Source organism: Cyrtonyx montezumae, unplaced genomic scaffold, assembly GCF_038088225.1.
Source record: "Cyrtonyx montezumae isolate F1298 unplaced genomic scaffold, pur_monq_1.0 scaffold_6, whole genome shotgun sequence".
Classification (NCBI taxonomy): Eukaryota; Metazoa; Chordata; class Aves; order Galliformes; family Odontophoridae; genus Cyrtonyx; species Cyrtonyx montezumae.
The window spans coordinates 5,570,560-5,585,998 of record NW_027072067.1 but is presented as its reverse complement, the minus strand read 5'-3'; the positions used below and the strand labels follow the sequence as shown (position 1 = coordinate 5,585,998).

The following is a 15,439-nucleotide window of genomic DNA, read 5'->3' as shown; positions in this document are numbered from 1 at the left end:
TCTATGAAATGTGTCCTTAAGAAAATGAAGGGTTTCAGCTCTCTATTTTTTTTCTCTGCAGGCAGTGCTTGATTCGAGGCTGCCATTCACTTCTTCATGTTTGCTCCCTGTCCTTGATATGCTTCCTGCTCACACTTCTGGCTTCATTATTTTGTAAAATTTGGGTGAGAACTGGTACTGGCAAAGCCATGACCAAACAAAAGAAGACTAGAAATACAACATTTAAATCTAGGGGATAACAGTATTTTTAACAAAATTAAACAGATAAACTTTGCTGCAAATTAAAAACAATTCACTTGAATCTGAGCCCATAATGACTATTTTGAATACAGATATTTACTGCTGCCAATAAAGAAAAATTTTGGTAACATTTCTGTTATTGGGAAGAGCTTGAATACAATCCAGTCCAAAAAAAATGCTGACTTTCCTAAATAGGGGCTGTGTTTTTGCAATAAAGAATACTGGTCAATATACTAGTGAAGGAAAACTGAACCAGATGTCAGTAATAGGACCACAGAACGTTACATATGCCCAGAATCGCTATTTTAAACACACGATGTTGGTCTACTGGTTTGTGGTATAATACATTCTTGGCAGCCAGAAGGAGTTTTGATACGTTAGAAGGTTATCCTTGGGCAAAAAATAAAAAAATAAAATAATAAATTAAGAAAAAGGGAAAACGAAAGAAAGACAAAAAAGTAAGGAAAAAAAGTAAAAAGAAAAGCAGCAGAAGAGTGGTAGAACAGGCCACTAATTCATCAAGATCTCTATAAACAGAAAAAAAATGGTGACTTACTGGGGAAATCAGTTCAAAGAAAAGGCTGCCTCAAAGCAGAAGGCTTGGTTTTTACATTGCCTTACATTTTCTACCTTACTCTTGCTACCTCCCTGTATTTTGCCTTTTTGAAGGCCTCCCTGCTTTCCATGCTCACACCGCTCGTGGCAGGAAGTCTGAGGACCAACGGGCACATGTCACCACGCCAGCCCCGTGCCACCAGGCTGCGGCCAGGAACCTCACCCACCAACCGCACACGCGGCTCAAACTGGACAAAACCCAGTCCTGAAATCTTATTCCCCTCGGAAACCACAGGACGATCCTGCTGCCATCGCTGAGATTACACGAGGAAGTTGTCTGCAGCATCAGGCTGCCCAGTACTGCAGCAAGCCCTGGGAGCAGCGTCCACCCTGAAGCCCTTAACCCATCTCTCAACTGCTTTCCATCTCACAGGGATGGGGGCTTGGATATATACATATTTTCTTCTATTTAAAAAGTAGCTACATCTGTATGCTTTCTTAATGTAGAAATAAACTTTTGAGATGCACTTCGTAAGTTTGGCAAACAATCCCTTCCCTGTTTTACCACGTAGTAAATTCGAAAATCAGCTCTGTCCATGGTTTAAACAAATCCTCTTCTGAAAGATAATTAAAACCACTTCCCAATATACAACCAAAGTTTTATTTTTATAGTCTATCTTCCATTATGGCATAATCCTTTCTTTAAAAAAAAAAACAAACAGTGAAATATACAAATCACACGAGACAGAAATATGTACATTAAATGTACAGAACAGAGGAAAGGACATAGAAGATTTACATATCTGAATGACAAGTAAAATATTTTACATTAAATAGTGTTTTAATAGCTAGGATCACAAGATTCAGTTCTGCTCGGACAGAAGTCAATAAAAAGGAACAAGAGGTGACTCAGCAAACGTAAAAAATGATCGTAGTCTTTGCATAATGAAAACCAACAGTGACATATTCAATGGATTAGTGCTTTATTTATTTATCTGACTTTAAAGATAGTCTTTGCAAACATCTGAAGATGAGGGGTAAATATGTCCTTGTACAATAAATTAAGAGCAATAAAGCGCCATTTAAGAAGCTGATAAATGATCAAGATGAACTTAATGATACAGCTTATAGGCTCGTGAAAAGTTAAGGCTTTAGTACAACTAGGCTAATAGTGAAAGATTTTCCTCACTTGGTATCTGCAAAACCGATTTCTTGAACTTCTTGCATGGGACTGAGCTGGAAAGAGGCATCTGAACCAATGAGGAAACCCTGTGTAAACACACAGCACCGGGGGAATGCGGGTTGTTCATCAAATAATTCCCATCTCAGAACTAAAAACCAAGGGCCAAATGCAGCACGTTTTAGAGTTGTGTTTCCTTTCAGGAACAATCAACAATGCCCCTAAAAGTGTAAAAGTGGAACAGAAGTACTCAGCAGACTGATAACAATTCAAGTGCAGGGTGCTGCCTCCAGCAACAGCCCAGGAGCATCCTGAAGCCGGGAAGAGGCTTACTTCTTTGAATTATAAAAGCTCTTCAAAAATAATCTCTATATATATTTATTCTTTTTTTAACACCAAAAAGGTTAGAATCACTGACCAACCTGAAGAGATCCGAAAAAGAAAATGGGGGATGAACGGCCCCTGCAATGTGAAGTTTTATTATTTCTTAAATCATGAAAATATATACGTATAAAAAGCTTTGAAATATCAGACACCAGCAGACCACAGTTTTCCCATATATATGTAACTGCTCGAGTATAGTCTGAACAGTTGTAGTGTATATCTGCAATATATTATCTAAAGCATGTGTATTAGAGACATAGGATGATAAATTTGGTATTGCTGCAACATTTCCTTGAACTATAATAGCCAGTTAGTGTTATTAAAGTATGAAACTATTGTCTCCCCGAGTGAAAGCGTTCCCCAAATCTGCAACAAAATAATAAAAATCAATCATTCCAAGAATGGAGATCTAATGATTTATTTTCTCTCATAAAATTAGAGGAGTTCTTTGTCAAGCTGTGTTTCGAAAGATAGCCAGCCATTACACCACTTTTAAGGCATTTTCAAATTTTAGGAATCCTGTTTTCAAAGGGCTTTCCAGGCCGGGAGACTGCAGCTCGGCATGCTTAGAGCTTCCCAGCCTGAGCTTCCTCACGCAGTCGCCCTCCCACTGGGCTGCCATGCCCCCACACAGAGAGCATTGCATTGGCTCTCGACACGCCACTCTGCGAGATGAGATACTCCAACACCACAATTAGCTAATAAGGTCAATTTCTCCTTTGGGGAATATTTTGGTATTCATCAAGGCAGATTTTGTGTGTGTGTGTGTGTGTGTGTGTCTTTTTTGGTCTCATTAGGTTCTGGAACCAAAATCAATGACTCAAGAATAGCGCAGTTGAAGCCTTTGTGATTCTTTGCTCTTTACCCTCCAGTGACATCGCATACGTAAGCGAGCGCATTCAGATATGCAACTGACACTGCACTTTGTGTTGAATATACCACCCCTTATTTACAGAGCCCCAGTTGTACTGAGCAGCCTTCTGTGCCCTATTCTGACAGCTTCCAGCATGTGTAACCGGAAGTCAGGGACAGGTCTGCGTGTTCCTCACATCCACAGGGATGGTTCTAACATCCCAAGCACGTTACATGGTTGCTCTGTCTACTGCACATGTATTACGTCCCACGGGACTTAATTAGGATATGCTTGATTTTCCTCTCGAGCTATTCTATTGTTTTCAAAAGTATTATTATTTGTTTTACTTTGCAAAATAAATATTCTCAGGTTCTCCCCCACTATTGCTGAAAATATAAGACGCACACAGTTCTGGGATGGACGTAGAGAGGGTTCCAGGCACTTCTCTTTTCAATCTTTATATTTTTTTTTCTTTTCTTTTTTTTTCTTTTTTCCTTTCCCCCGCCTTTATTTATTTATTTATTTTTTCTTAAAAGAAGACAACTCATTGGACTCTATAAATAAAGCAGAGATAGTCCTGTGGAAGGGGCAAGGGGCCCGCGCCCCTCGCAGGCAGATGGCCACAGTTCCTCCCACCTCGTCCGTCTCCTATTTGCACACAAACTGGTCCACGATCTCTGTGCACAACTTGCATTTCACATAGCAGCACCAGTGGAACTTGCAGTGGCAGCGCTCTCGCTGCACCGTCTTGAATTGGTCGTAGCCCCGGCCGCAGCACATCAGTTCGCAGCCGTCCATGCCCTCTGAGGTCTTATTGCAAAGGCGGCCCTGGGTGCCCAGAGAGCCGGTGCTCTCATTGCGCATGCAGTAGTCGGGGCTGGGATCGATGTAGATCAGGTCATGGATGGTGGGTGCGTTGAAGCGGCTGTTCATCTGCACCAGCTTGCCCCGGCTGTTGAGTTTCATGGCAGCGGCACTATCGTATTTCTCCTTCAGGGCATCGCCTACCTTGCGGAAATCGGCAAGCTGAAGCCAACAGGTCTTCAGGCTACAGGAACCAGAGACACCGTGGCACTTACAGGCCACATCAGCCAGGTTGTACACAGTCTGGAGAAGGCAAGGCAAAAAGCAAAACGGCAGATGAACAATTAGCATGGCCGTGGAGGCATTCGTTCCCCCCCCCACCCCATTTTCCCATGCTCTGTCCCTTTCCCCTTCATACCTCACAACATTCACCCTGGCAATCTCCTCCCTGCCGCAATATGGCAGAGAGCACACACACACCATGTACCCCTTGCACCCTGTAAACCCAGACTAGGGGGCAAGGGAAAGGGAAGAGCTCTCTCTGGCTCCCCTCCCCACTTCATCACACAGACAGACGCAGCAGCACACACACCGACCAGACAGCAGTATCAGTCACACTGCATTCAAATTTTAGGAATTCGCTCTCATGCCAGAGAAAGATTTCGCTGTTTCATTCAGAAATGCAAAACATCCCTTTATTTTCTATCCGAGTCACTCTCTCTATTGATCTCGGCTTGAGGCTGCAATTAGGGAAAGAGTTAAGATTCCGCGTGTTCCTGGCTCAGCTGCAGCCAATTGTCTGCTCTTGGCTCAGCATCTTCCCCCTGTCCCAAATACTGCTCTGCAAGAGAGACTTCATCCAACAAGAAACCCCCAAACACCTATGGGTGGAAGACAGAGCTACACAGCAATATCCTCTTTACAAAGTTTTGGCAGGGAAATATCAGTCATTTGCCCTGTACAAACAGAAATAAGAGTCGCTGTTGACACTGACCCAAAAATCCTGGTGTCTGACACATTAGATGATACTGTAGACAACTTCCACCCAGCAGTTACAGAAACTCTTAGTGCTGCCAAATGGCACCGCAAAGATGAGGCTGAGGAAGGAGAAACTGCTAGAGTCTCCATTAGCAACTGTGAAAGTGTCATTTTTCTTCTCGCTAATGGTAAATTGGCCTGTCCACTGCTTTCAGACACCCTCCTCTCACATTTAAATACTATTAATTTTCAATTATCCTTCATCCTTCTTCACCTTAGAACACAAGCGTAAAGTCTCCAGCCGACTGTGTCTGGCATGTCAAGCTCTAGGAAAATAATGACTTTGGCTCTTTGTATTCAGACTATTAAAAAAGAAGTTTACACCCATTCATTTAAGACATTTTTGAGATTAAAGAAACCATAAAGACATTTTTAACCATAGAAGATGATGTTTTCTCGTAATATGGAGAAGCTTCTCACAACTTCCCAAAGCAGGAAAGAAAAGTGGGAATAATCCTGCTGCACTATTCCAGATGAGAAACAACCCTCCAGCACACACAGTACGGATTGGAAACACAAGCTAATAAAACATGTAGTGAGTTGGGCACTCCTGGTGAACCAGTGTGGGGGGAAACACAATGCACTCCAGTTCCAGTGCTCCACAGGGAAGGCACTGAGGAACAACATGAATTCATACGTTGTCCACCCAGCTGTATCTGCCTCTTCTGTTTTCTTGTCCCATCTTGCATCAGAACAGAGGCAGGCCTTGGTGGCAGGTGACCACCCAAACTTTCCCCAGAAGGAGGGACTCAAAAAAGACAGAGGCACTTACTCTCCTCCCGGCCTCATTGTTGTGTAGGTTCATCATGATCCGGGCGCTCTCATAGGAGCCTCTCTGGTAAACTCTCTCCCGTTCCCGGGCGTCAACAAACTCCTTGGCAAAGCGGTATCCATACTCGATGTTGTCCCCGCAGCCGCCCCACAGCCAGTCCCGGGGCAGGTCCTTGGGCCGTGCAGCCCGGCTGCAGCCACAGGACGAGAGCTCGCCCTCCCGGCACGCCCGGCTCATGGCATTGACCACCCCGGCCGCGCTCACTGCGTAGGTGAATGCTGTCTCCCGGCTGCCTGCGCGGAAAGAGGAGTTGCATTACAGGAAGGCCCAGGTGCTCTGTCCCAGCTCACCCAAGGGAAGGAGCCATCCTGGAGCCTCTGACATTCGTTCAGCTGCCAGAGCATAGAGCGACCCTGAACTGTGCTCCTTCAAAACACCAAAAACCCCAAGTGAATCCCGTATCCCCAGTACCATGGGAGTGCATGAGGTGCTTATGAGGAGCGGGGGTTTCTGCTCATCGGTCCCAGGAGCAGGCTGCCATCATGCAGCAGCAGCATGCCTGTGAGGACAGGACGGTGGCAGGCTCCCAGCCCTTCAGAAGAAAGAGACATGGCAAACACAAATTTGAAAAAGTCTGGTTCCTAAATTACTGTTTCTCAAAAACAATTTGCACGCTTCACCCACTAGTTCCAATTTATTTAAAGTTATAGCATTTTGCAAAGCCTCCTGGTAAAAAAAGAAAAAAGTAAATGTGCATGCTGCTTCTTGCCCTGCATATGAGCTGTGCCTGTCTGCAGGACACTACTGACAGCCAACACCACCCTGCACTGCTCAGATGTAGGTGAGTGAGTGCAAGGACAACCATTTTACAAATTACAGGAAAGAAAAAGCCTTGGCACAAGCAGGATGTGAAAGCTTTCTCCCATATCAGGTACCCTTAAGTGGAAATTGAATACCTCGAGATTCAACTGTTGGGATGAAAAATGTGCAATACCCTCAATGCAAGGCATGGCCAAGCATCACTCTCTTGATGGTATCTAAGCCTGTCCTCATTTAGGGCCTGAATTATCCTCTCTTTTCCAGCAAGTTCTGGCTACAACTAGAAGACCTTTTGAAAAACACACATACACACACACAAAAACAAAAAAAAAAAACAAACCCAACAACCTCAAAACTTGCAGCAGAAAACCCACTTGCAGTTTGCTTTTCATCTTAGGAAACAGCATCACACTGGATCTTTCCCAAGAAGAAGGATTCACAGAATGACTAAGAACAGACTAAATATAATCTTTTCATTCTCCATTTTCATAAGTTATATTCCCAATCTTTGGTCTGATCAATAGATCAAACTAGTTTCTAATCTTGATTTTACGAGTTTCTCAGGGAACAGCATGGCCCACTGTAAAATTAAGGCTTTAAGAGGATGCATTTTGGACGTATCACATGTATTTAGGCAGCAACATTTTGAGGCAGAAACTGTTTGTACAAGGCCTACCATACCAGGTCGAACCTAATAGGAGCTTTATAACACTCCTGGAACATAAATAATTCGCAATCTGGCCCATATTTAACATCAAGATGACACCACACTCCGAACAGCTTTGTTAATATAACAGCTGTCATCCACTGGATTAATTCTAGTAATAGATGCTGTTTTTAAATGGGAAAAAACAGAAGTCTTATGTTGGGAAAGATCAGATTTAAGGAAGATGAGAAGCACTTTGCCCCCTACTTACAATGCTGTATTTTCCCAGACACCTGCCTGGGGAAGTACTTACATGAGTTATGGGTGTAAAGGGTTACAGGAGTGGCCCTCTCAGTTAAAAAAGATTTGGTTTTATGTGCTGACTTACGCCCTGCATTTACCGAGAACTATAGCAGGGGGAACCTCATACAGATTTTAACATTCCCGTTTGTTCTGTAACACACATTTTTGGATTAATTCCTTAAGCAAAGTTTCCACTAGATTTAGAGGAAAGAATCGTGGTCTGCTTTGGACCACAAGACTTGCCTCTTCCTTTCCATTTTATTCTTTTTCATGTTTAGTTAGCTCGTGCTTTCACATGATTAACTATGCCGTTTATTGCAGGATTTAAACCCACAAAGTTGGCCTTTTTTAACTAATATTCATTATTATCTTGGAGAGCATTTTAAAGAATTTGCTCTTAGTGGGACAGAGAAGGAAAAGCTGGAGGTACAGAAAGTAGAGTTGCCCTCACCTTTCTCCCTCGAGCAAACTATAAAGCAGCATCAAGTGCTGAAGTAGATTTCCCCAGGCTGCAATCCAGCAGTGCCTAAAGTCATCGACCCCACAAACACAGGAAGGGTGATGGTTCTACATGGATGAGTTGCTCTGAATTTTTTCTTTTCTTTTCTTTTAAGTCTTCAGGCACAACTGTGCTTTCCTTCGCTGTCAAACCTGTCTTTTCCCACAGCCCAGCATTTCTCTCTATTGTAGCCATGGCAAGGAAACACACATTCCAAACACGTCTGAGTCCCTTCTCTCCCATATATATAAAACATAGAAATGGAACTGTTCAACATACACACTCTGTAGGAAGCCACCCACAGAGCAAGGAGCTGAGCCTTACACTTGATATGAATAAGTCTGCGAGAACAGAACAGTTGGGTTTTTTTTTTGTTGGGGCTTTTTTTTTTCTTTTTTTTTCTTTTTTTAATACCTGACCATAAGATACAAAATGTTCTTTGTCCTGTATTTGAAAAGCATTCAGTATGAATAGCCCAGACCCCAGCACACCGAGCTGGGGGGGAGGACGCAGCCCTTTTCCCTCACGTTTGCACTTTGCTGCTCCGCAGCCGCAGCGCTGCCAGCCCCGGGCCCAGGAGATGGCAGCAAGGACCGCGCCTGACCTGGAGCCATCAGCGATGGAGAGCAGCGAAGAACAAAAGCCCTGAAGCTGCAGTTCAATAAGCCACAGAGCGAGTTTCCAAACCCAGCGCTGGGTTTATTTGTACAGCTTTAGCTAACTTTGCCAGATAAATCCTGGAAGAAAGACTGTCCATTTATGAGCAGCGGTAATTACCGCGCTGTCAGTCAGTGCTCTGCTCAGGCGTTCTGTGCACAACAGCCCGAGCCCCAGTGACAAAACCCTCCCAGAGTACGTGCACCACAACCTTCTCGTGTTGGTGAGAGCGAGGAAGAGCTGACAGCCCTCGACAAGCCAACGTAAGGCAGGCGGAGTTAAATTGGATCAGGCTTGAAAAGTGCCCATTTTTCCTTCCACTTAGAGACCAGCAGCTGGTCATTACGGAGGTCAGCACAAAATAATACCACTGGCACCGACAACACCTTTCTTGTTCTCCATGAATACACTCTTTAGGATCTTTAACTCTCGAATATGGCTATTAACCTTGCTTCCATCTGCAATTAGAATAAGTGGCTTAATTACATGATAAATTGCTGTGTAGACATCAGCTAATACAGTCATATCCAGGAGAAGGGTGCGGCAAAGTTATTTAACTTGAAAGAAACCACCTCTAAATAGATCTGTCATACTCAGGGAGGGCAGAAACTCCTATTTCAGAGACAGACATCACAACTCGAGGGCCCAATCCCGCACAGTTCTTCACACCAGCAGCCCCCTTGAGCTCCTTTTCACTTGCTCAAATAATAAATAAGAGCTGAAGGATGAAGGCCTAATTTTCAAACAGATTATTTAACTGGCAATTGTTAGGTTATTAAAACAGAAAAAGTTTTCTTTCATGTTTCATATGCTTGCAAATCTCTGCTCAGGTTGGGCCAAAAGGAAATGCTCCATGGGGGGTGTTAATACTGTGCTTCAGGAAAGCCTCAGGAAGACTGTTTGTCTGAAATCAGCTGCCCAAATTAGATACTTTCACACTTCTATATATCTGACAACCACCAAATAAAAACTGCTTCCTAAAAAAATAGAGAACAAACGTGAATGTGTGGTATTCCTTCAACCTTTACTGGACTTAAGCTATTTACAGATGAAGCCAGCCCGGATCTGATTTTAAAACCTTACCCAGGCAAAAGGCAATGCTGAGTTTGCCAGCACACTCATCACTACATAGAAGCTCCTATCTGTCACCCAGAAAAACCAAGCTTTCCCAGTTGCTGCACAATATCAGCCTTCCTCTGACGTGTGAGAGGAAGGTTCCTCCATGGACCTGGTTCGGTAGCACCAGCTAAAGTATTGCCATAAGTGTTAAAATACACAGTGGTGCTTAAAAAACAATAAAAGCAGACATCATGTGAGCACTGGAGAAGCATATTTCAAACACAGTCTCACAGGAAAGGGTTGAGTGCCCACCAAATTGCAGTAAGATTTTCCCAGGAACCTGTCTTTCCTACCAGCTTCGTGCTCACAGCAAACACGACTTGCAAGGACAACCACATATTTGGCCCCGATAGAACTGATTTCATACAGATTACCCTGCTACATTATTTTTAACACAAATCTAACTTTCTCACAAAGAGAAAGAAGTTACCATATCAGGAAATAAGCAAGAAGGAACTGCCTATAAACACTAATAGACAGAGCAGCAATTTTCAGTTAACCTCCAGACCAAGAGCAATTTACTATGCAGCCACTAACTCTGGAGCTAAGCATGGACATCTTTCATTTTACAAGAGGCTGCTGTTTTCAATTCTGTTCATTTGCTTTTTTTTTTTTTTTTGTCTCAGGTTTTCTAAAAGGAGATTTCAGGGCTCCATTTTCCTTTCTAATGTATTCCCGTACGCAGACGTGTATTCCTACTTTGCTTTCCAAAAGACATGGCTGGACAGTGGTGGGAAATCACCTCCGGCTAAAAATAATTCAACTCCTTTGCCAACTTTAAAAAACACTTGGTTGTATACAGTATGCAGTAAGAACCTGGCAAGAGCTTCAAATGCAGAACATTATGTGCCATACGTATCCTTAGACAAGAGTTTAATCATAAAGATGTTGCTTCCTACCTATCTGCATGACTCTGCCAAAAACAGAGTTGTTGTCCACAGTGCTGCAATTCCATCTTCTATGTCTGAACTGATATTGGCATTCCTTAATGCCGGTCTTTGCACCCTCTCCAATGAACTGCATATGGTCCTGATACAACTGGCAGAGTTTCTTCTGTCCTTGGGAAAGCCCTGCTAGCTGGCTACATAGTGGCTGGGCTCCTATTATATATACCTCTGACATCTGCACAGGGTTCATGGGGTTCATAGGGTTCATCCCTAAAGACCTGTGTAAAGAAAGATTTGGGTTAATAAAGAGAAATCAAAACAAAACAGAAGTCTATAAATCCCAAACCAACCTCTATCTTACATAAAACACTGAGTCTGTGACTCCTCTTTTTTTTGCTCTCAGGTGAAGGGAAAGAAAATACATACATACATACATATATATATATACGAAACTTTTATTTTAGAGACAGTATAAAACGGAACTTATGAGTTCCCACCCATGTGGCACTCACCACAGATTACGGAGTGAAATAAGACTTGCATCCAGGCAATCTTTCACTAGCTTAAATGGACGCAGGGAAAATAGCAGAAGACTCAAACAACGGCAAGGCAGGAAAATGCATTATGCAAAAAATGAAAAAAGCAAAAAAAAAAAAAACCAACAAAAAGCAAACCTCATTTCATCTGAACACACATTTTAGATGTAATTTTGGATGTCTGTCTGTCCTACCAAAAAACACAGAAGCCAGAAACTTGTTGCATACTGCTCCCAACCAACACACGTGAACACAGAGGGAAGTATCAGCATTGTAAACAAAATCAACTTTGTCCTCTAAATTCTTTAAGTGCTCTTCACAAGCACTCGCATTATACATTTTAGTTAGAAAACATCCATTCACCCCAAAAGGATTTACCAAAGGAGCAGAGAAAGCCTATTCCAAGGACTCCCCACTCTGTATATGGTCGAAAAATAGTTAAGTTGCCAAAGCAGAAACATAAAATGTTCTCTGTAACAAAATATACTTATAAACATTTAAGCTGCAGAAAAATTCAAACTCAAATTTTAATTTCATAGAGGTTCTTGCAGGCAATTTCATACTTTCTCTCACATACACAAAACCTCTTATCTGAGGGAGCTGAAGCGACTCTCATAGAAGAGATGCAATTCTACAAACCTAAGGATGATGAAATCCATAGAGAATCTACTTCACAGCATTCAAAAAAAGCGAACTTTGCAGCACAAGCTGCTACACGATTCCACTTGCTTCAGAAACACATCCACTTTCAGGCACAACACATCCCAGCGCGGCTCCCGGCAGTCCCCTCATGCTGCACTCCCCCAGAAACAAAGTACCCGCAAAGCACACAGACGTCCCATCGAGCAAAACTTTGCTCTCCCTTTTATAAGCACGCCGACACGAGATGCTTACCACCAAGAGCTGGCTTCTATTACAACCTGGGTACAAGAGGAGAAGATGGCCAGAGCCACTACGAGGTACTGAGAAGCCATTGTGCTGCCAACTGTCCCCAGAGCACCTCCTTGGATTAATACTGCAGTGGATTTCTAGAGGGGGGGTGGGGGGGGAGAAAAAGGATCAGATTGTTTATTGCTTCTCAGACCATTTTCGAGCATTCAAGTTTAAACAACGGAAGTACCCGGGCCCCTTTTAACTCGGCGCTGCCTCCGCTGCCCTTCTCCCCGCCGCGGCGCTGCCGTCGGACGGGGCCACCCCGCGCACCCACCCCCGGACACCGCCTTCCCGGGGCGGCCGCACCGCTCCGCACCCCGCCGGGGCGGGACGGCACGGGCACGGCGGACCCCAGCCCAACCCTCCCCGCCGCCCCGGGGCTATCAGCACCCCACGAGCCGCGCTTTACCCCATTGCTCCCCGCTCCGGAGCCAGCACCGCGGACACGGAGCGCTCCCGGCCGGCGAAAAGCAGTTTCAGGTTTGCAAAGCGAGACGGAGCGGGACGGGGGTGTCGGGCCCGGCCCTCCCCCGCCGGCCGGGGAAGGTGCTGCCCGCACCCCTAAGCCATCCCGGCACAGCCTCCGCTCCCTTAGCTCGGTTCTGGCAGCGCGGTGACAGCCCCGACGACGGCGCCGGGTCGGAGCCCGCAGCCCCGAGCAGCGAGCAGGCTGCAGGTCCGGGAGATCTACGCTCCCCCGACAGGTCCCACGGATCCGTCTGCGTCCTCAAGCGGGACTCCTTAACTCTCTAACGAGTGCCATTCACGGTTCTGGCTTTTATTTTTTTTTTTTTTTAATTTCCCCTCCCCTTTAGAAGGAGTAAAAAAAAAAAAAAAAGATATTTCGACACTTGGGGGCTCCCTATTCATTCTTAAAACGCCCTCAATGCCGAAACCAAGGTGCTCTTAACCCTAATTTATTTCTGTTTGCTAAGGGTCGGAAGAAGAGGACCGATCGCTGCCACGAGAGCGCGGGAACACGGCGGGGCCATCCCCATCACCCCGGAGCCCTTCGCCGGGCGAACCGGGCCCGGCCGCGTCCATCCTGCCGCGCTCAGCCCCGACAGAGTGTCCCCGCTCTCCATTTCAGGGACCGGGCCCTGGAGAGGTGAGAAAACCGCGTAACGAGCGAGGGACGGGGCTGACAACACTGCTCTGGTTGCTCCCTACGCCCCACGAACACCAAAGGGTGGGCTTGGGGGTTATTTCTTCGCATCTACGACTTCTTCGGGTAACAACGCTAAAGAAGCTCCACGAAGCTGCCCGTGTCTGAGAACTTCGGAGACGCGGGACCCAACGGGACAGCAGCTTGGTGCTGTCGGGCTGCGAGCCCAAAGCCTCGTACTTCTCTGCCCCGCTCCAGAGGTCCGGTGCCCACCGCAGCTCACAACACGCAGCGCTGATGCTCCGTTCCCAACAGGGGGCGGCCTCGGCAGCTGCAGCCCCCGGGAGGGGGGGGTTTGGGGGGGACGGGCTGTCCCCCGACGGCACCTCCCGCTGCCCCCTGCGATCTTCTCGCCCTCCCGGAGAGGGAGGAGGCACCTGCGCCCGGGGGCTCGGCCCCGCTGCACGCAGCAGCTGACAGGTTGCCATCAACGACAAAAAAAAGGGAAAAAGAAAAAAGAAAAAAAGAAAAACAAACCGATGTTCGCCGGCAGCACGGCGGGATTGGCCATCGGGAGCGCGAGGCACCGGTTTCAACTTCGTAGGGCCGCGGAGATCGGGTTGGGGTATTTTAACGCACCCCACGCGGTGCTCGCGCTCATTGCCGAGATGAAGAGGGCGGCTTCACGCCTGCGATCGTGTTTTAACACGGGGCGTCTGGAGAGCTGCGACGGCATCTGGAGAGCCGGCAGCGCTGCTACCTGCGGGCGGGCGGCACCGCGACAGCGGCTCCGGGCAGAGGGGGCGGCCGGGGGATGTCCGCGGGGGATGGAGGGGGGGACCGGGGAGCCCCTGGGGAGGACGCGCACCTCCGGCCCCCGCGGCCCGGGGGAACGTCGGGGCTCGGTCCGCCTGAACTCTGGGTGACCCACCGAGTTAGCATACAATTGCTAACGACAAACAAACAAACAAGGAAAAAGGCACTCCAACATGGAGTCCTCGCGGCGCGCCGAGGGGACCCCGAAGAGCCGCGTTCCTCCGTTCTGCCCCAGGCGGGACCCTCTGCAGATGCAGAGTGATAATCTCCAGAAACTTAGAATAAAGTTAAAGGGGGGCGGAGGGGTGGTGGTTGGAGGGGGGGGGGCGATGGGGGGGGGGGCTGACTCCGGGTCCTCGGCTGGCCCCCAGCCAGCGTTCCTTAAAGGCACAGGCACCAAAGCGGCGGCGGCGCCGGGCTCCTCCACAGCGATCCTCCGCGGGGAAGTTGGGGAAGTTCTGGGTGATGTCTTTAACTGCGCCGGGTGCACAGCCACCGGCGGCACCGCGTGGAAGAGGAAGAAAAAAAGAGAAAGAGGAAAAAAAAAAGGAAAGGGAGAGAAGGAAAGAAAGAAAAGAGCTTTTTCCAGGACGGGAGATGGGGGCGGGGGGGGGGGGGGTCGCCCCGCACAGGGAACGCGCGGATCCGCCCCGCAACGCGTCCGACTCACCTCCATGGCGCGGGATCAGCGAGCGGCGGCAGCGCTGTAATCCAAGCGGAGCTGGGGGGGAAAGGGCGAGGCGAGATCCGATCCTGGCGGGCGGGAGCCGGGCGCGCTCCTCTGGCTGCCGGGGGAGCGCGGGGGCTGGCGGGGGGCGGCGGGCGACGAGCGGATCCGACTGCGGAGCGGGGCACCGGCGCAGCCTTCTTTCCAAGGTCCATCAGCAATCGCAGTAATTAGGGCTTTCCACCACCAGAAGAAGGAGGCAAAAAGAAAAAAAAAAAGAAAAAAGAAAAAAGCCCCCCCTCCTAAAAAAAAAAAAAAAAAGCAAAAAAAAAAAGCCAACCCAACACACACACGCACACAGTGCCCGTGGGCGTGATTGTGCGGAAGCAAATAAAAATCTTCACAAGCGGCAGCGAAAGCGCCGCGGGCGACGATCCGTGCCGGCAGCCCGAGCCCAGGTGGGGCCGCCGCGGGGTCCCCGCGCTCCCGGCCCCGGCGGCTCCGCGCCCACCGGGCGGGAGGGGGGGGGAGGGAAGGGGGGGCGAGAGGAGCCGAGCGGTGCTCCCCGCCCGCCCCTCCGCTCCGCACCGCTCGCTCAGAGGCCGGGCGGTGCGGCGCGGGGCGTC

General features: G+C 47.5%; 1 protein-coding gene across 3 annotated transcripts; it reads right to left on the bottom strand.

Annotated features, from left to right (window-relative positions):
• Window positions 1–1,433: 1,433 nt before the first annotated feature.
• WNT5A (Wnt family member 5A) lies at window positions 1,434–15,066 on the bottom strand. Of its 3 annotated transcripts, none has more exons than XM_065749717.1 (5): window positions 14,817–15,066; window positions 12,187–12,320; window positions 10,769–11,034; window positions 5,827–6,119; window positions 1,434–4,319 (listed from the first exon to the last, which is right to left on the bottom strand). In XM_065749717.1, the coding sequence occupies exons 1-5, from the start codon at window positions 14,820–14,822 to the stop codon at window positions 3,861–3,863; spliced, it is 1,158 nt and encodes a 385-aa protein (XP_065605789.1). In that variant the 5' UTR covers window positions 14,823–15,066; the 3' UTR covers window positions 1,434–3,860. The 3 variants fall into 3 exon arrangements, with proteins under 3 accessions (XP_065605789.1, XP_065605790.1, XP_065605791.1); XM_065749718.1 differs by lacking the exon at window positions 14,817–15,066 and adding an exon at window positions 12,635–12,651; XM_065749719.1 differs by lacking the exon at window positions 14,817–15,066 and adding an exon at window positions 12,413–12,427.
• Window positions 15,067–15,439: the final 373 nt, after the last annotated feature.

Excerpts from the sequence above, each read along its gene's own strand:
- WNT5A (XM_065749717.1), bottom strand. Across the intron at positions 6,120-10,768 it reads TGGCAGAGTCATGCAGATAG|GCAGCCGGGAGACAGCATTC; the intron begins GTAGGAAGCAAC and ends CTTTCCGCGCAG. Across the intron at positions 4,320-5,826 it reads ACAATGAGGCCGGGAGGAGA|ACTGTGTACAACCTGGCTGA; the intron begins GTAAGTGCCTCT and ends TGCCTTCTCCAG.